This window comes from Protopterus annectens, chromosome 4.part0, assembly GCF_019279795.1.
Source record: "Protopterus annectens isolate FY-2018-M chromosome 4.part0, PAN1.0, whole genome shotgun sequence".
In the NCBI taxonomy this organism is placed as follows: Eukaryota; Metazoa; Chordata; order Ceratodontiformes; family Protopteridae; genus Protopterus; species Protopterus annectens.
In genome coordinates this window covers 659,683,552-659,704,483 of record NC_056733.1, presented here as the reverse complement: position 1 = coordinate 659,704,483, position 20,932 = coordinate 659,683,552, and the positions used below count along the sequence as shown (strand labels likewise).

Sequence of the window (20,932 nt, the reverse complement as noted above, 5' to 3'; positions counted from 1 at the left end):
ACCAAAATTAGCTCTATGCCTAGAAGCTAAATCCAACTTATAATGAGAAATAAAAGTGTGAGGAGTAGCCCAAGTAGCCGCTGCACAAATGGTGTCAATAGGCAGTCTGTCTTGGAAGGCTAAAGAAGTAGCCAAAGCTCTGGTGGAATGGGCTTTAGGTTTGTTAGGCAATTTTTGGTGTCTAATTTCATATACAAGGGAAATCAAAGATGTTAGCCATCTGGATAATGATACCTTTGAAACTGAAAGTCCCTTTCTGCTTTCCGCATAGGAGACAAACAGCTGATCAGATTTTCTGAATTGTTTTGTTCTATCCAAGTAGTACCTCAATTGACGATGAACATCCAGGCAGTGTAATTTTTGCTCAGACCTATTGGAATATTCTGGAAAAAAGACAGGGAGGTCAATGCTTTGGTTTAGATTTGATGTCGAGACCACCTTAGGCAAAAAGGACGGATTAGTTCGTAAGGATACTCTGTCCTTATGAAACAATAGATAAGGAGGTCGACAGCTGAGTGCTTGAAGCTCTGAAACTCTTCTAGCTGAAGTAATAGCTACCAGAAAAAGAGTCTTCCATGATAGCAATTTTAAAGAACAGGAGACTGCAGGTTCGAAAGGGGGAAGAATCAAAGAAGCAAGTACTAAATTTAGGTCCCAAGGAGAAGGAGGATTTCTTATAGGAGGTCTGAGAAGAAAAACTCCTTTCAAAAAGGCTTTGCAAAGCTTGTGGGACATTAAGGTAGATTCAGAAATACCCACATGAAAGTTAGAAATAGCTGCCAATTGAACCTTAAGAGTAGAGGGAGATGAACCTGCATGGAAGAGTTCAGCTAGAAAATCAAGGACTAATTGGATGGAAGCAGTGAAAGGATCTATGTCCTTTTCTTGAGCCCAATGTGTGAAGCGTTTCCACTTACTCAAATAAATCTTCCTAGTGGAAGATTTATGGGAAGCTATCAAAATATCTCGAACAGAGTGAGATAATTGAGGAAGCCTGGCTAAGGTTGGAACTGGAGGAACCAAGCAGTGAGGTTCAGAGAGGGGAGGGAGCGATGAAGCTGACCCGACTGATGGATCAAAAGATCTGGAACTAGGTCCAGATTCCACGGTCGCTCAAAAGAAATTGATGTAGAAAGGGGAACCATACCTGTCGAGGCCAGTAAGGAGCAATGAGGATCAATGAGGCCTTCTGAGCGATAGCTTTCTGTATCACTTGAGAGATTAGTGGGAAGGAGGAAATGCATACAGAAGTCCCGGGCCAAACTTGGACTAGAGCGTCACTGCTGTGTTGGCCTGATAAACGGAAAAGAGTGAAATATTCTCTGCACTTGCTGTTTTGGGGAGTAGCAAAAAGATCGCAGCAAGGCTGACCCCACTTGAGGAAAATTTCTCTCACCACAGAGTCTTTCAGAGACCACTCGTGAGGCATGAGGATTGCTCTACTCAACTTGTCCGCAATTTGATTGGACTTCCCGGGGATGTGCGTTGCTATCAGAAACCGCTGAGAAGAAATCGCCCATTGCCACAGTCTGAGTGCTTCTCGACACAGGGGGTATGACCTGGTTCCGCCTTGTTTGCTGATGTACCACACTACAGACATATTTTCTGTCTGGATTGCAATCGTTCCCAAGGGAAGAGAGTCTTGAAGGGCTTGCAACGCTAAAAGCACTGCTCTCATCTCCAGAACATTTATGTGCAAGTGGCATTCGTTTGGTTGCCATGTGCCCTGGACCGTCCTGCCCTGATAATGCCCCCCCCACCCGATCAGGGAGGCATCCGTTGTCAGTGTACCAACCGGAGGGGTGGAACAAAGGGTCTTCCCAACAAGAGCTGAGGGAAGACATCCACCACATGAGATGATTTTTGCACGCGTGATCATAATGGTGTGAGACATTGGAAGTTCCTGGTATGACCATTGAGTAAAGAGCATCCATTGAAGGATCCGCATATGGAATCTGGCTAATGGAAGCAGGGTATGGCCGCCATAATTCCCAACACTTTCAGAACTAATCTGGCTTTGATTCTGTTGTTGTTGAAAAGGAGTGAGACCAGTTTGTGAATGTCTGTTATTCTCTGATGTGTTAGTCTCGCAGACATGTCTACTGTGTCTAGATTTGCGCCTATGAAAGTAATAGTGCGACAAGGCGACAAAACAGACTTTTCGCAATTTATTGAAATGCCTAACTTTTGACAAATGCGAAAAGTGTAATCCCTGGCCATCAGAAGGAGATGCTTGGTGGGAGCTGTGAGGAGCCAGTCGTCCAAATATGGAAACACCTGGAATCCTTGTCGTCTCAGGTGAGAAGCTACCACTGCCATGCATTTGGTAAACACCGGGGCAGTGGTGAGACCAAAGGGCAGGGCCCTGAACTGAAAATGACTGGTTCCCAGCCTGAAGCGGAGGAATCTTCTGGAGCGTCTGTTCATTTTATGTGATAGTACGCATCTTGAAGGTCTATAGAGCACATCCAGTTTCCTTTGCCCAAAAGGGGAAGGATGGATTGTAGCGTGACCATCCAAAATCTTGTTTTCTTGTCTGATCTGTTCAAGATACTGAGATCCAAAATTGGTCTCCAGTCCCCTGTTTTCTTTGGAACTAAAAAGAACCTTGAGTAGATTCGGATCCTTGTTGGTCTGCTGGAACTGGCTGAATTGCTCTTTTGTAAGCAGTTTTGAAATCTCCAAAACCGCTAGATCCCTTTGAGCGGTGGAACATCTGGAAGGGATTTTTGATTGATTTGGAATGCGAAGAAAGGGATAGAATAGCCTTCGAAATGATGGACTGTACCCATTTGTCTTGAGTCAGGGATAGCCAGGCTTCTGGGTACAGTGACAATCTTCCCCCAACTGCCTCCGAAGATGGGCAGTCGGGCAACACCTCAGGGATGCTGAAAGGGCTTGTCAGGAAGGCTTCCGATTGCCCTGGTTCTGCGGACCCCCTGCCCCTAGGGCGGCGTCTACCATTGTTATTCCCGCCTCTGCCTCTGGCGGGAAACGACTCTGTGCGTCAGGCGAAGTCCCTTGAGATTGTTTACGGAACCACATCTTTCCACCTTTCTGGCCTCTGGGGTAAGGCCTAGAAGGAGTAGAAAACGGACTCCGGCAGAAAGGGTCTTGCCATCAGTTTCGCACCTAGTCAAGGTTTCTTTCACTTGAGGACCAAAGAGAGATGATCCATCAAACGGGAGTTAGTGAAAGACGCCTTGAAGGGTCCGAATTACATAGCCCCATCCAGGCATGCCTACGTATGGCCACACCTGTCCCTGCCGCTCTACTCGGTCCATCAGCCGTAAGAGAAGGCGCATGGAGGAGTTGGTTATGGAGTTAAGGGTAGCCAGCTGCGTATTCATCTTATCTTGAAAACCCGCAGCTGTAGGGTCCTTTAACATTTCACTCGCTTCCTTGATCAAGTCCCTTTGAAGACGAGTAAAGTGGCATAGGTAGTTCAGTGAACGCATGGTAAATGTCGCTGACGAGAACATCCGCTTCCCGTACCTGTCCATGGACCTAGATTCCTTGTTAGGTGGATGGACAGGTACTGAAGGATCAGCTAGCTCCTTCTTAGTGGCAGCAGCTACCACCATAGCATCCACAGAAACTCTTTTTGTTAAGAACTCTTTGTCTGCTGGTGCCGTTATGAACTTGGAGTCTCCTGGGAGTGGGGTCCACTGAATCAGGAGCCGTCCATGCCTTCTTAGCAACCACCTGCATGAGGGGGTCAAAGGGGGGAGACACCCAGGAGGTGGAAGGGCGAGAGCCAAACGCCTCAAGGTACACAGATTCATCCTCCGAAGGGTTAAGGGCTGGCCAATTTCCCCTCTGTTTCAGGATCTCTAGTATGTCTGTAAATGAGACATCTTCAGAAGGGGAACGGGGGGAACCCTCAGAATCATCCAAATCTGTGTCAGACGTGATGGACTCAGGTGAGTCAATGTGTTTCCTCTTACACTTCCTCTTCCGAGGGCTCTTCTGCCAAATCAGGAGAGGCCTCGGAAGAGGATGAAATCCCACAGGGGTTCCTGAGGAGCTGGCTCTCTGCGGTCCGGGATGAGGGAGTGAGTCGACTTGACCTGAGGCACCAGAGGGAGGGGCGGACGGAGCCGACTGTGGAGTAGAGCCAGGCTCTAACACACTCCGCATGACCTCGAATGCACCCCTGTCAGGCAAAGCCAGAGGTCCCGCCCGAAGCTAAGAACCTCCTCGGCACCGACAGAGATGGCTCGAGGCCGATGTCGGAGCCGAACTCACCAGCGCCAAGCACCGAGGGAGAGGGGGTCGGACAAGGGTCCGATGCCACTCACCCTCGGAGCCGACGAGGAAGTTCGGCGCCGAGATTCTTCCAAGGAAGAAATCGAACCGGCACGGAGCCGAAGACAAATGTATCGGCTCCGACGCTAACACAGTCTCGGTTCCGACACGACCCGGCTCCGAGCTCAAGAGAGTCGAAGGAGGAATATATCGATGGACCGGGGCAGGCATCGACTGATGAGTCGGGCTCTGAAGCATCTGGGCCAGTGCCTCGGACTTAAGAAGTCGACTCACTACCCTCTGAAGGTCATGATCCGACAGCCTCGATGACCTAGAGGAGTGAGATCTTTGGCTCCGTTCAGACAGCAGGGGAGATCCTGGAGCCGAATGAACGAAGCCAAGAGATGGTGACCTGGACCTCTTCCTAGTTGTCGGCTCCGAAGGTCTGGTCGGAGCCGACACGGGAACTTCTAATACCTCGGCTCCGGCAGGAGCCGAGGGAACCACAGAAACTGTGGACTGAGACTCATCGGCTCCAGCTGGAGCCGATGTAGGCAGAGGTTTAGAAACCTTAGGTCTCGGCTCAGTTGTCGGAGCCGAAGACCTAGATGCCTTAGAGGGCTTCCCTTTAGAAACAGAAAGGGAATCCTCTGGCTTGAGTAAGTCTCTTAAGATCAATTTATTTTTTCTTGCCTGCAGGACCCTGGGGCTGAAGCCATGGCACACAGCACAGGAGTCCTGCAGGTGCAAAGGTCCCAGACAGTAGACACAAGAAGTGTGAGCGTCTGTCAGAGACATTTTCTGACAGCACGCATCACACTTCTTGAATCCGGAGACCTTTGCTTCCTTAGACATTTCTAAAGGTGTAATCAAACACACACACAAACACACAATTACACCCTGACAAGTTTAAATTATAATAAAACACTAACTAGGTTTTTAAAATAAGAAATAATGCACACACTCCACTAGGGAAAGTAGAAAAAGGCCTGAAGGTCCAAGGGAAGAACCTAAAGTTCTTGAGGGAAAAAAACGGGAATTTTTTAGAAGGGGATAAAAATTTCTCTAAACTAAGGGAAATAAGTAAAATATTAAAATTAAAGGGGTTTAAATAGACTAATTTACACAATAAAAGTCACTTACCAAGAACCGGTAGAAAACCAACACCTCGATAGCTGTAGCGGCAAACGAGATCTGAGGTAACTCTCGCCTAGCATTGTGGGATATAAGGGGAGCCTCGAGCCGGTGGAACCAACTCTCGAGCTTTTAGAGTGGCAGAGTCGGAGCCGAGGTCGGCTCCGAACCCATCCAGCAAGAATGAAGGCGAGATAGACAACTTAACATCTATGGGCTAGGCTTGTAAATGCCCTCGGGCAGATAGCCTAGTATGAACCTATGAACATATGAACCTATGTGAAATTATCTGGTTTGAAATGGTATTTCAGAGCTACACAGTTAAAGCTCCTGTACACAGAATTATAGCTTTCTGCTTTCACTAAGTGGAAAGCGAGGATAACGAAAGTAGAAGTTCAAGAAATAAGGAGAGACTGAGCTTGGGTGTAGGGGTTAAGGAGAATAACCATGTTAAAACGCTCCAACTTCTCTTTTTATAATAGTAGTGAAAAATGTAATCACTAAAAACTAGAAAAGTTACTTATAGCTAGAATAAAAGCATTGATGGTAGAATTAAAACTAAGATGGTCAAAGGGAAAAAAAAACTCAAGAAATGGATCATATAAGATGCTTCAAAAGACAGGGAGGAGGTCTGGAGATGTCACATTCAGTTCAGGAGGCAAGGTAGCGACAGGAGTGACCTACAGTGGATATAAAGTTTACACATCACTGTTAAAATGTCAGATGCCCTCTCAATCGGACAGATTTGGAGCACCTTTGCAAGGACGAGTGGGCAAATATTGCCAAGTCAAGATGTGCCATGCTGACAGACTCCTACCCAAGAAGACCGAATGCTGTAATTAAATCAAAAGTTGCTTCAACTAAGTATTAGTTTAAGGGTATTGCACACTTATGCAACCAGCGTACTGTACGTTTTATATTTTTTTATTACTTTCCCCCAACAGATTTGTTTTTCAATTGAATTGTACAGATTAAAGGTCACATTACAGGTGGGAAAAGTTCCAAAATGATTTATTGTGGTCTCATTTTTTTATATCACTAAAACCTGGCATTTTAACAGGGGTGTGTAAACTTTTTATATCCACTGTATGTTTCACTTGGTTTTAGTTATATTTAAAAAAGCCTGTATGTACATTAAAAATAAGTTAGGTACTCACCATAATGTTCCATCTGAGTAGTTGTACTTCATTTTCTGCAACCTGTGGGTATTCAGATCCATATTGGATCACAGCCGGCAACATTTTCCAAGCATCTGCTCCAATCTCCTCCCCTTATCCATAATCCCTCACATCTCCTACCTTCCCTCAGATCGAGTTTGCCACTATCCAAACTATCAGCAACTCAATAACAGCACTAACCTAGAACAGGTTCAGGGGAAGGGGGCCGGGACGGTTGCAGAAAATGAAGTATAACTACTCAGATGGAACGTTATGGTGAGTCCATAACTTCCTTATCTGAAGTAGTTAACTTCATTTATCTGCAACCTGTAGGACAGATTCCCCAGCTACCAAAAACTCCTGGGAGGCCCTCATGGAAGGATATTCCTGAGCACCACAGAGCCAAAGGATGCTCTCCCTCTAGAGATCAAATCCAACTTAAGAGAAATAAATGTATGTGACTTTGCCCAGTTCGCTGCTGCACATATATCATCCATTGAAACCCTAGACCAAAAAGCAGCAGAAGTTGCCATAGATCTGGTAGAATGAGCTTTAAGAGAACCAGGTGGGGACAGACCTTTGTCCTTATAGACTTGCAGTATACATTGTGTAATCCATCTAGCTAAGGAGACCTTGGATATGGCTTTGCCCAAAAAGGGTCTAGAGAAGGACACGAATAACTGGTCAGACTTAAGAAAGGGTTTAGTCCTATGTAAACAGAAACGAAGCGGTCTATGAACATCTAGCAAATGCAGTTTATATTCTCCCTTGTTCTGAAAATTTGGAAAGAAAACAGGCAGGTTAATTGTCTGATTAATATTTGATTCAGTGGCAACTTTCAGTAAGAAAGAAGGGTTCCTATGGAGCAAAACCCTGTCTTTATGAAAGATCAAGTAAGGGGGCATGGCAGACAAAGCATGGATCTCAGAAACTTTCATGGCCGAAGTAATGGCCACTAGGAAAGCTGTCTTCCAGGATAAGAATTTCAAATCTACTGACACTGCTGGTTCAAAGGGGGGAGCAACTAGCACCTGCAAAACTAGGGTAAGGTCCCAAGGAAGGACTGAATCCTTAACCGGAGGGCGTAAAAGAAAGGTGCCTTTCAGAAAAGCTTTACACAGTCTCAAAGGTCACAGCATTCATATTTTCGCCGACATGAAAATTAGAGATGGCGCCAGTTGTACGTTTTCCATGGAGGAACTAGCCCCTTGTTGGAAAATATTGGACAAAACTCCAACACTGCAGGAACTGGGGCTGTAAAGGGATCTAGGCTCCTCTGTGAAGCCCAAATAGAGAAACGTTTCCATTTGCTGCAATAAACCTTCCTAGTGGAAGTTTTGTGGGATGCCACCAGAATAGTCTTTACTGAAGATGGCAGACCGGGAGTCCTAGCAATCAGGGAACTGGAGCAACCAAGGCATCAGTTTGAGGCTGTCCAGGTCGGGCGGACAGATGCCTGAAGGATGAGAGATGAGATCCGGGCAAGGATCCAGAATCCAAGGAGGCGTTAGAATATGAGACCAGAGGAAGGGGAACCACACTTAACGAGGCCAGAACAGGGCAATGAGGATCACTCTGCACTCTAGTCGGCAAGCTTTCTGAAGAAACTTCGGAATGAGAGGTAACGGGGTTAAGTATACAGTAAGCCGGGAGGCCAAGCATGGACGAGTGTGCCTCTGGGGAAATCCCCTGGTGAGGGGATCAAAGCAAAGAACTGGCTGCACTTCACGTAGGAAGGAGATGCGCAGAGATCACAGCAAGGCCGACCCCATGCATGAAAGATCTCCTCTGCTATCGATTGCTTCAGAGACCACTCGTATGGCATTAGAATAGCCCAACTCAGTCTGTCCGCTAAAATGTTGGAGCGTCCCGGGATGTGTGTTGCAATCAGAAACAGACTGGTGGAGATCGCCCACTCCCACACTCTCATAGCCTCGCGACAGAGAGGGTAAGATCTGGTCCCCCCTTGTTTGTTGATGTAACAGACATGTTGTCTGACTGACCTGCAATCATCTCCAGGGGAAAACAGTGTGAAAGGCTTGCAACACTTAAAGCACTGCCCTCATCTCCAGAACACTGATATGCAATCTTGTCTCGATCTGGGACCACATAGCTTGGACCATCCTCCCCAAATAGTGCCCCCCCAACCCCAGCTGGGAGGCGTACATGGTCACTGTGGCTTGGGCTGTGGGTGCTATGAAGGGTCGACCTGCCAAGATTTCCAGCGACTGGAGCCATCAGAAAAGAGACATCTTGCAGGCTCTGCTGACTCTTACTGGATAGTCCATGGGGAGATCTAGCCAAGACCACTGTACTGCCAGGGTCCACTGAAGCACCCGCATGTGAAGACGCGCACAGAGAAGTATTGAGATTGCAGCAGCCATGGAGCCTAGGGCTCTGAGAACATCGCTCGCCATTGGCAGCCTGGGGCCGAGGATCACCAATACCTGAGCCCGTAGGCTCTGGACACTGTCTAGTTTGAGAAAGGCTTGCAATGGTAGAGTGTCCAGCCGTGCCCCTATAAATTCCAAGGTCTGTGTCGGGTTCAAGCGGGAATTGGAGATGTTGATGGTAATCCCTAGGTTGACTGCAAGATACAGGGAGGAGTCTCTGGCCATGCAAAGACGACGCTTGGTGGCAGCAGTGAGGAGCCAATAGTCTAGGTAAGGAAACACCTGAATTCCCTGAAGCCTCAGGTGAGCAGCTATAAAGCAGCCACTCCACAGTTTGCTGCAGTGTTGACTAGTCCCTATATGTAGCGTCCCAATGGCCAGAGTATCCTATTAAAGGCTGGCCCGTCGGTCCAGAGAGCTTAATGGCCAGAGTGCTGGCGGATATGCCGCATCCATGCGCGGCGGCATTCCTCAGTCTTTCTCTTGCCAATGTCAGAAGAAGACCAAAAAGATGTCCCAAGAAAAAAAACACCAATCCCAAAAACAAATAACAATAATAAAAAAAATATATATGTACAAAGGCACCTACAACATAGGCAACACAGAGGAAGAAGGGAGGGACAGATTGGAAGGAGGCAAGGGAGGATTCGAGGAAGGAAGCATTTATGGTGGGTACAAAACTGGTTACTGCTTGTAACTTCATGCTGCACCTTGCTGCAATAATTAGAATCCCAATTGGAGGATGAGGCTGGCAAATTTATAAAGAAAACTGAGCACAGTAAAGCAGCTGGAGCTGGCTCAGCCAAAAACCCTAGACTCCCAGTATATAGGCAGGTGAGTATGCCCTGGAAATGCCTAGAAGAAAGTATAGCTGCCGCCCAATCCATATCATGGTGCCACCCCTAGTTGCCACTGTTTGATGGCAGCTAGAAGAGTGGAATGAGCTCAGGAATGAGGCTGAGACCTCTTTTGCCATGATGGGAAACAATGGAATAAATGCAAAAAGCCAAAAATCCTAGGAAATAGTTGTTTTTGTGCCAGTTTGCCCTGTGAACCAGAAGCAAAAAGAAATAAGTAACTGAGACTGCCTAAAATCTTTAGTCCTGCTCAAATAATAAATGCAATTTACTGTGTACATCTAAAGTGCAAAAATCTTTCCCTTTATTTTTATTTTCTACCAAAAAGGCAAAGTAAATGAATAGTTTTTTTTAAAGTCACACTAGAAACCACCTTAGCATAAAGGAAGGATTAGCACGAATGATTATCCTGTCCTTATGGAAAATCAAAAAGGGCTCTACTGCCATAAGGGCCTGCCTTCATGACTTCTTGCAGAAGTAAAAGCAGTCCAAAGTGACAAATGTTTCCATTTCATTTCATTCAGCAGTGCAAAAAGTTGGCAGTGTAGAGTAAGTCAACCATTGAGATCCCAAGCAGGTAAGGAGTAGAAGCTCGTAGGAGGTTATATATATTCTTTGCTAAGAAACTGCTTGAACTGAACAAGGATAAAACAGGTGTGGTCACAATCATAGTGAGCTGAAATTGCTGCAGCATGAATCTTTAACTGCCATAACCTTGGTGAACACCCTGGGGTCTGTGGTGAGACCAAAGGGTAGGGCTCTGAACTGGAAAGGATTGGCTCCCAGCCAGAAGTGAAGGAATCTCCTGCAAATTTTGATATGGTAGTAAGCATCCTGGAGGTCTATCAAGCACATCCAGTCGCATTCTCAGAGGTAAGGTAGAATGGACTGCAAGCTTACCATCCGGAATTTCTGCTTGGCTACGGTCAGGTTCAGGGGTCTTTTTTGGCACTAAAAAGAACCTGGAGTAAACGCCTAATCCTGACTGATCGGGGGGGCCGGTTTGATGGCCAGCTTTGAAATTTCTTGCGCTGCCGCCTCCCTTTGAGCGGGTGGAACATCTGGGAGGTGCTTTGGTTGGATGGGTGAGGCAATGAACTGGATGGAGTAGCCTCTGGATATTATTTGGAGCACCCAACGGTCTGCCGTAATGGACTCCCAAGCCGTTAGGTGCAATGACAATCTTCTCCAGACTGTCTCCAGAGTAGGACAGTCGGGCAACCACTCAGGGTTACTGGGTGGGTCTGTCCAAGAAGGTCTCCCTAGACCCAAAGTTCCTCTGCCTCTGGGGGACGAGTTGTCCTGAGAGTCCCAGGAAAATGAGATTTTTGGAACCACATCATCTTTTGCCCTCTCTGATTCCTAGAAAAGGATCTTTGAGGGCTAGAGAAGCGGAGTCTTCCCGTCCTTCTTGCTCTGAACCAGGGTGTCACGTACTGTCTTCCCGAACAGGGAAGAACCACCAATGGGAGCATTTGTGAATGACGCCTTGAAGGGGTCCGCGAATTTACAGTCTGAGCCAAGCATGTCGGCTCATAGCTACGCCGGTCCCAGCCACCCTAGCCACTCCTTCTGTGGCATGGGAAAGAAGATGCATAGACTTGTTCGAAACAGATTTTAGAGTCGACATTTTCACTGAGAACAGCCGCTTGTCCTCTGGCGACAAAGACTCTGGAGGTGACATGGCGAACTCTGTGACTAGGTCTCGCTGAAGTAGTATGTGGTGTGCCAAATAATTCAGCACTCGAGTAGAAAACATCAATGAAGAAAAGACTTGCTTCCCAAATTGATCCACCGCCCTAGACTCCATGTCTTGAGGGTGGACCGAAGAACTTTCCTGTGCCAGTTCTCTCTTGGTAGCAGCTGCAACCACCAGAGTATCCACCGGGGATCCCTTGTACCAGGCCTGTCTGTCTGTGGGAAAAGAGAGGATCCTGTCCGGGCGTTTAGATATATTGCTCTATGGTGTCAGGCTCCTTCCATGCCCGCATGGTAATGAGATCCCCTAAGGGATCTGCAGGAGGGGACACCCAGGATGTAGATGGGCCCGTGCCAAAGGCCTCCAGGAATACTGACTCATCCGTAGAGGGTTTTGGGGCTGACCAACCTCCCCTCTGGCGGAGGATCTCCATGATGTCTCCAAAGGAGACATCCTTGGGAGGTGACCTGGGGGAACCCTCACCTTCATCTAAGTCAGTATCTTCTGAGAAAGACTTAGGGAGTCCATGTGCCTCCTTTTACATGAGTGCTTATGGGGACCCTCTTCAGTGGGACTCTCTGAAGAGGGCTCATAAGTCACAGGGGGTTTCACGATGGGATCCACCTGGGTGTCCTCTAGCACGGGCTGTCCCTGGGACAAACTGATGGGAGTAGTGACCAAATCCACGGGAGCCTGGGTGGAGTCCAAGGTAATGGGCTGGGGTCTCAATCCTTGGGAGAGAACCCTCTCCACCACGTCGAACGCTGAAGGAGAGCACACCTCCTTAGCAACCAATAAAGAGGAAGCTCTCCCTGGCTCCGCTGTGAGGATCGGGGCGGAGACCAAGGTAGCCAGGGTTCCGAAGGAATGGCTCGGATCCAACAAAGTCAGAGCCAAAGACACCTCCGTTCCCTAGGATCAGATTCATTTTCGGCCCAGAGAGGTGCTCGGATCCGAACATATCTGATCCGTGGAACTCAAGGTAATCACCGGTGTCTAGGTTGGAGGAACCGTTGACGCAGAATCCTCAGTTCCGTGGGATCCTCAGATCCATAAACCCCGAAACCGCAGGTCGGATCAGGGAAGGAGAGATTGGATGGAAGAAGGGCATGGAGGTTCCCTCTCCGGCCGGAGAGAGGCCTGGCAAGACTCCCATTTGGATCTGAATAAATCTAAGCATCAACCTGTCCATGTCTAGCTCCGACAGACTCAGAGTCAAACATGAGGAGGCGACAGACTCTGATCTGGCTGGTAGGTGCGACGACCTCAAAGAAGGCCTTGGGTCCGAAGGCTCAGTCAGCTCCGGGGAGAACCTCAGTGAGTGGAGCCGAGGAGAGGTAGTTCCGATTACTTTGGTAGGCAGGCTAGGAAAGGGCTCAAGCTCTGGAGACTGCTTGCTGTGCCTATCCCCTCTCTTGTCCTTGTCTTTCTTCTCCTTTTATTTACTTTTAGTCCCCACTTCAGAAGGCTTAGAGGGAGGTTGAATCCCAGCCTAAGGGGGGGGGGGTTGATCAGCTACTGGAGCCGAGGTTGTGGTCGCCGTGTCCAAGGCAGAAACTTGTAGAAGGCCCTTAGCTACCAACTTTGCCTTCTTTTCCTTTAAGGCCCTAGGGTTGAACCCTGCACACACACTACAAGGTAAGGCGAGATGAGGGACACCCAGACAAATAACATACAGAGTGTGGCCATCAGCCATGAAAGCTTGTGGCCACACACTGTGCATGTTTTAAAAGTTGGTTTTGGCTGCTCAGCCATCACAAAAACCCACTTAGCCAAAACTTATTATCGACCACACACACACTAAATACATCAGAAAAAACCTCCACTTACTATACCCAACTTGGAGCTAAACAGACCCCGATGCGTACGCATGAAGCAGCAAACGAGATCTGGGGGAAGGTAGGAGATGTGAGGGATTATGGGTAAGGGGAGGAGCTTGGAGCAGATGCTTGGAAAATGTTGCCGGCTCGGAAACAATATGGATCCGAATACCCACAGGTTGCAGATAAATGAAGTTAACTACTTCAGATTTAGTTATGCCATGTGTACTTCATACAAGGCAAGCATACTGAAATGTCTGGAATTTTTTTTTCTAATTTGGAAAGTAAAAGACCTTACGCAAAGGGAGAAGGGAATGTGTGTTTTTTCCAAACCGCAAACACTATACAGTTCCATTATAAAACCTTACAAATGTAATCTACATAAATGATGTGTTTAACATGAGTGCACCTTGAATAAAGACTGCACTGTCTACAAAGCCAAAATTTTCCACAAAGTTTGAAGGTTTAAAAAATGCTCAACTCAAATTACCACGCTTGAAAAATGTTATAACAAAATAGATAAACTTGCAGCAAATCACCCCAACAAATCTCAACACTGAAGCACAATCTGAAAATTAACTGGAATTTCCAGACCACCCTACATTCCACCAGCTAAGAACTTCTCACAAAACTCTGCCAGTCAGATGAATCCCTATGCTCCTCTCAGATGTATGTAGTCTATAAATAAATACATTGCCTTGTATACTAAAAAAAAAAAATCAGATTCTAGTGGTGATGATCGATGTTCCAGCTCTACTGCCAAACTCGAACAGCATTTAAATCAACACACTGGCAGCAAAGCAAGCCTGCAGAGACAAATTAAGACATTTCAAAACACAAAACATCTGGCAATGTCACTGCTCCCTCCCTCTGACTAATCAACAAATTCAAGTAGTATCCCAAAAGTCACTCTTCTCACTTTAGACAAAAATCAAAAACACTCTACTGTTGTGCCAAGCAATCTAACCCCTTGTCAGCAGCTTCCCAACAATGCTTTGTATGCAATACTAAATTTAGCTCATTAGCTCTCTAGGTTCATTGCTGCCTTATCACTAGCTTTCACACGTTTTTATTTCTGTTGTAATATTTCCTATGTCAACTAAGTCTCACTCGTGTGTAAAAGTTCAGTGCTGTTTTATTACAATTATAAACACTATTATTATAGTTGCATAGGTAAGCATTTCCACAATTTGTAAATATTGTGCACATATTAAAATTGATAAGCTATTCTCTTTATATAACTGCTACTTGGAACAACTGCATTGTCCTGACATATTGTTATACTTTTTGGAGCTTTGGACCTTTTCTCCCCCAAGCCTCCCCTGAAAAGAGGTCTTGCACATCCCATTCAAACTTTGTCAATAAACATATGCAAATAAATACAATTAACTATCTAGATGTAAACCCATTTGTTGCGACCTTCAGAACAATCTCACTGCCTTTTTAAGCTGCTTTGTACAGCAGCAAATGCAGCAGTAGCCATGCTCTCAAATGTAATCAAGATAACAGTGTGGCTACATTTAAATGTTGCAACAGCAAGACGTTGTCCCGTTCGATTCTCAGCTAGAGCGTCTTCTGTGGAGACATGCGTGAATGGGCGTACCTTTGTTGAAGGTTTGCGTTAGGGCCAGCAACTCAGCACTTAAAAATCAACTGCCAATCATTAACGGACCGGAGTTCCGCTGTGGCGACCCCTAACCGGGAAAAGCCGAAAGACAACTGTGAAAAGACTTCTAATTTAGCTCTAGAGATAATGTGGTTAAAAACATTACGTAGGCATATGCCAGAGCAATTATGCTGCAGCTGTGCTACAACAGCCGCTTACAAGAAACGACAGAAACCTGATTTAATACATGTATGCACATTGTAGAGGTGGCAAATGTACCATTTTCTAGAATCACAAGCTATACTTTCACAGGAAACACCATGTCCTCTCTCAAGTTGCTACACCTCTGTATCTATCTGCAGTGTAACATGGTTTCAGTTAACAGCTACAGACAATAACTGTTCAAGAACTGCTTTACACCTACTACACTGTGTAGCTCAAGTGTAGCAAATGTCTGATTGGCTTGCATTAACTTATAGCTCCCACAATTCTAACACACCACTGTAATCACGGTATGGGCTATTTCCCTATATTTTCCATTTACTGTCCCTCTGCAGTGAATACTAGGACACCCACTAATAAATCTAGAGAGTACACAAAGGACAAAAAAATGTCTGCTAAGCAAAGCATACTGAATGAGACTTCAACCAATTCACCATTATTTATGTTACCGTTTATTGTTTGCTGACCAAGGTAGTGGGCTATGCAAACCCATTTCGGCTACAGCCAGGAGATGCACAGAACTGAAACACAACAAAAGTGCATAACACAAATAGCAGGATGACAGAATGCAGAAAAGTGTTATGTAAAGAAAGTGTAAGGTGATATTAATTAAAAGAATAACTGCCATTTAGAGTGCTGTACACTTGTGTTATGCACAGTATTAATACAATTAGTATAAGTGGTTAAGAAATATAGGTAGCTTAGGTAATGAATCACTCAGGCACTGACTCAGTACTTCAGAAATTAAGGGTCAATAATGGAAAAATGAAGTAACTTCTATTTAGTATGCTTGCTATTGCACCGCATACAGATAAACATTTAGTAACCTGCAAATATTCACAATGAATGCACTGGAATACAGCTGGCAAAACAAGATAGGTCTCATTAAAGCCACTTCAAAACCTAAAGCACTTTCTTTTCTCTTTAAACTATGTCAGCAAATACATAAAATGTTAACTTCTAAAACAGTGTGCATACTTCCTTATGAACTGAAATTTTATTTGTCACTTCCTTTAACAGCCAACATACAGACTACATTGCAAAAACTATACAGAATCTAACAGGTAAAACTGTACTTCAGTTCTATAGCACATGCGGCAAACTTATTTCACACTAACAGGAAATAAACCTACATTTAAGAAATTACCACAAAAGTGAACAGCTTGCAAAGTTTCATTTTGTGGAAATTAAATCTGAAATTCATAGTACATGCAATATGAACATTTTGTCTGCAAAAAGATATACAATTGCAGAAATAAAGTACACAGTATACATACCTCTTCTGGCAAAATTTAAGTCCACATCTTTAAAATGTGCTACTACAACGTCAGTGGATTTAAAAATGATGCTTTCGATAACATCTTCACGCTTTGGAGGGCCAGAATTTGATTCAGAAGGCTTACGATGTGCTGCATCAAGTACCAAATCACACTGAAATTAAAATTCAACTTTGTAAAGCACGGACTCCAAGCAGGAAAGTACAACTTAATGTTTTTTTTTACAGTAAGATAACATTTTTATTTTGTTAAAGTAAACCTGATGCCAATAAAGCCCAAATTAATATGAGAAGCAATGAAGGAGTTCTGTTTACCTGCAACATGCAAAAAGCTGCCAACTTGCGCAGATAAAAGTTGCAGCACTGAAACAGTTGTTAGGGTAAGGCAGTCTTCCAAAAAGTCCTGGGAGAGGCACTTTCAAAAGATCCAACCTGCACTGTTTTCAGAACATACCATCACTCAAAGCACCCAGTCCTGATTGCGCTCCCTCTTATAGCACTCATTTGTTGGAGGGGGCACCCCAAATAAGGCATCACCTACCACACATTGGGGGAAACTGCAATCAGTTACCAAGGTGCCAGTCAGTGCTTTCCCTTACTTTGAAAGGTAACTATGACAAAGATAATTTCCAAGGTCTACGTCTGCCAAACGAGCAACATTAAAACAATGCAATGAATGAGACAAACCAAGCAGAGCCTCTACATAAGCACTTGTATTAACAGATTAAGAAAGGGGGAAGAGAGATTGCCAGGAAACATCTGCATTACTCAAACATCTGATTTATTCAACATTTCAAGCACTGTACAACTATAGTTCAAAGGCAGCTCTTGCAACAGACAGATAAAAGTATGCTGTCCTACAAACTGTGGAGAAAATCTATAAACAAAACGGTATCCCCCCCCCCCAAAAAAAAAAGTCAGCACATCCAACTGATCACTTCAACATTCTGATGACCTTGTAATTTCACTATAATGTTAGCAAAGATTAGGTGGGAGCTGCACAACAAATCTAACAAAAAGTTTGAAAAAAGGCTAGTGATGTGGTTAACAGCCCTCAGAGTGCCATCTGTCAATTTAAACTAAAGACTACCTTATATGGCATAACAAAAAGCAATGCAGATGGAAAAAAAAAATCAGAGATCTCATTTCTCATGAAGCTTCTGTCTCTTTCCTTTAACATGAATTAAAGTCACTGTGAACATGGAAAAAAAATAACTAAAAATGAAATTGGGAGAAAATAAAATAAAGGTCCCCACAATAAGTTTATTTCTGGAATAGACTTCCCATACACATAAAACAGAGCACCTTGCTGACCCTCTTCAAGCACAACCTTAATGAGTAGATGGGAAATCACAAATTTGTCCCAGGGGTTCTACCTGTGTACCTCACTGACCGGGATGACAGGTGCTGACTGAGGTTTCTTTTGGGGATAAACTCTTGGCTAGGCTTGTAAGGGCCCCAGGGCCATTAGCCAAGTAACCTCCTATGAACAGCTTTAATAACCAGCAATCATACACACTTTTCATAATGCCAGCATTTTATCACAACTAACACACAGTTACAGTAAATAAAATTTAAACGTTCCTCTTTATTAGCCGACAAAAAAAAATACTACATAAAGCATTACTCACTTAACACAAAGAGCAACAGCACTTTGCATAAATGTACCTAAATGTGTAACCAATAAGAATTCTAAAAAGCAATGCAAATCATTTAAACTCATTTGCAGATAAGTTACTTTTTCACTTGGTTCAAAAACAAACTATGACCCAGTTTAAAGCAGTATTCTTCCTTTCATCTTAACATGTTTTACTACTACACACATTCAGGAATAAAAGAAAAAACATGCACACCTCTGTAACTGTTTGGTAAAGCTGTATACTTCTACTTTGCTGATATTATCTCAATGCTTCTTAATGCTGACATTAGCTTTCCCGGTTTTGCACATCAAATACATATACCATTTACTGCACGGTGAAACAGTATGCAATTTCATGCAAGGTTACCCAAATATCTGTTAATCTACTGAAACCAATAGTGACTTATAAAGCTTAATTACGTAAGCTGTACATATAGAGAGAGGTTAACTAAACAAGCATTTGTACAGCATATATTTTTAAGTGGATGACATGCTTAATTTTACAGGAGAAATTCTGCATGGAGACCTTCTGCATTTTAGAACAGGATTTATCTGATTTTTCTATTCTGAACACCTTCTGTCCGAGAACTGGGCAAACAGTACTTATGATGCTCAACTTCTCTCCCCCTCTCTAGATAAGTGAATAATTACTTCGAAAAATAGTTCTCATTGAAAACTCCCTCACACTAGTGGTGAGACTACCTATAAAGGCCAATGTAGGTTATATTCCTGGATCTTCACCATTAGTGCTGGCTACAGTAGCTGGTGTGAATTCATTTTCATCTTGCTGGGCAAGAGAAAGTCTATGGGAGAAGAGAATGAAAGGGTTCAAAGTTAAAGCCTCTGAAAAACAGAAGATAGGTCAGTCGAGAAAGACTACAGAGTGCAAATAATATACCATTATTTAATTTATTTAATACAGAATGCACTAAATATTACAGTGTACCACCCACCACAACCATCTAATAGGCAATGTTTGACGATGCACTAAGTAAATCCATTATGGATTACTGTTCCTTGGCAGCAGGAGTACTGGGCATTTGGAATGAACTACATGTGGGGTGGATAAGGCCAACCTAGTTCATATTTTATTGGATTGTAAGTTTATTAAAGATTACAGTCAACCTTAAATTCTAAACTGGTTTCTCAGGAATATAGAAACATCTCAATTTCATGGAAATTTGCAGTCTTACATTCACCACCCACAGGGATAAATTCTAAAAACTCAAGATTTTATTTACTCTTTATGCTTTTTACATTATGTATCGCCAAAAATTGACTAGAACTAAAATCTTCAAACTGTGATACATTTATTGAAATGATTATTCTAAATGTTTTATATTTCTACCCAACAGCTTGAATATCCAAGACTCATGAATATCAATAGCTGAAAAAATCTTAGCTTTTTTACTTCATAAGTTCTAATAAAATAAATGTTTTCATTATAACTACTTTAACAAGTGGGTTCACTCTGCTACTCATATCAGAAATAAGACATACTTAACATCTCAGATTACTGTACCCTTATCACCTGTCAAAATGTGCAGGCTGGTTAAACATCAGTTATTTCTTGTGCATATTGTATATAATCATATATACAGGTGGTCCAAGCTTTGTTTTCTGTTTTGAATAGCTTCCTGTATGTTCTAGGTTTGTTTTTATTATATGATAAATGCCAATATTTTTTTTTCAAAACAAAGAGAGAGAAAACTTTTACAGGCTCACAGGCAAGTACTAGGCTAGTTGCCCTTGGGAGCCATTTTAAGCCTAGCCAATTTTCTGTTTTGTGCTCAAATTAACCAATCCCATTTGGTTAGAGATTGGTCTTAGCCATCCTATGGATGATAATTACATATTACCACTAATGAGAATAATTAGGATCATACCACAATATGAAGGGACCCATCCATTATATAAAGCATTTAGCAGGTGCCTCTGTCCATCAGTAGTACACGGAACAGTCCTAGGGTTAAATTTTATTATCTGCATCCATAGACCCAAGCAGCCATTTAATATGAACAGAGATGAATTTTGTTTAATGTGGATAGGGAGTCTTGGGATCCTCAAAGATATAACTGTCCCTCCAAACCATTCTGCTGATATTGCAGAGGAGGTTTAAATCCAAAGACTGAATATTTTTAATGCCATCTGACTTGCTGATGTGCAGTAAATCCATCAGTACTGGGTCAGAGGATGCCCTGCATGCCAAACACAGGTAATCTCGTAGTCTGAAGGATACAAGTATAGTGACACAGTTTTCAGTTAGCCCATGTAGGACACATTAAGACCTTGTATCCTTCTAGTAAGGAATCTCTGTGAGCATTCCATTTGTTGCAGGTGTGTGGACAGATGCATGCCAAACTGAATTTATAACTATATAAGCTGAAGAAGTAAAAAATAATTTCATATTTTCTTAAAATACAATATTTTTCATTACTTACATTCCCATCATGCTCCCTGGCTTTAAAGAAAAAGGTCACCAGGCATATATAAGAAAAAGTCAATTATAAATGCATGACTGGACTTGTATATATAATGCCTTCATCTTTGACTGATAAGTCTAGGATGTGCCAAAAGACAAAAAAAAAAATTATAGTTCACAGTTTCTGAAAACTTATTGCATTTACTGTTTTTAGTTGCTATATTTTGAAAATGGAAGAGTAAATTACATTTCAGAGCTGAACAAGCTGTATTCCAGAAGTGTTTCTAAAGGCATATAATCTTGGAGAGACTGTGTGCTAAATTCAACCATAGCACCTGTGGATACAAAAATAACTAACTTGTATGCCTCAGTGGCTTAAGGGCAAATGGAAATATAATGCTGATTTTCAGGGCAGGAGAAAAATGTTAAGTATAACACTAACTGCTGTGGACATATCAA

At 43.7% G+C, this 20,932-nt stretch overlaps 1 protein-coding gene across 1 annotated transcript in view; it reads right to left on the bottom strand.

Moving 5' to 3' along the window:
- Positions 1–20,932, bottom strand: part of ATXN2 (ataxin 2) — a 2,781,632-nt gene that overhangs the window by 2,603,637 nt on the left and 157,063 nt on the right. The window contains exon 8 of the mRNA XM_044068622.1: positions 16,414–16,567. Coding sequence (XP_043924557.1) covers positions 16,414–16,567 — 154 coding nt within the window. The remainder of the gene's footprint in view (positions 1–16,413; positions 16,568–20,932) is intronic.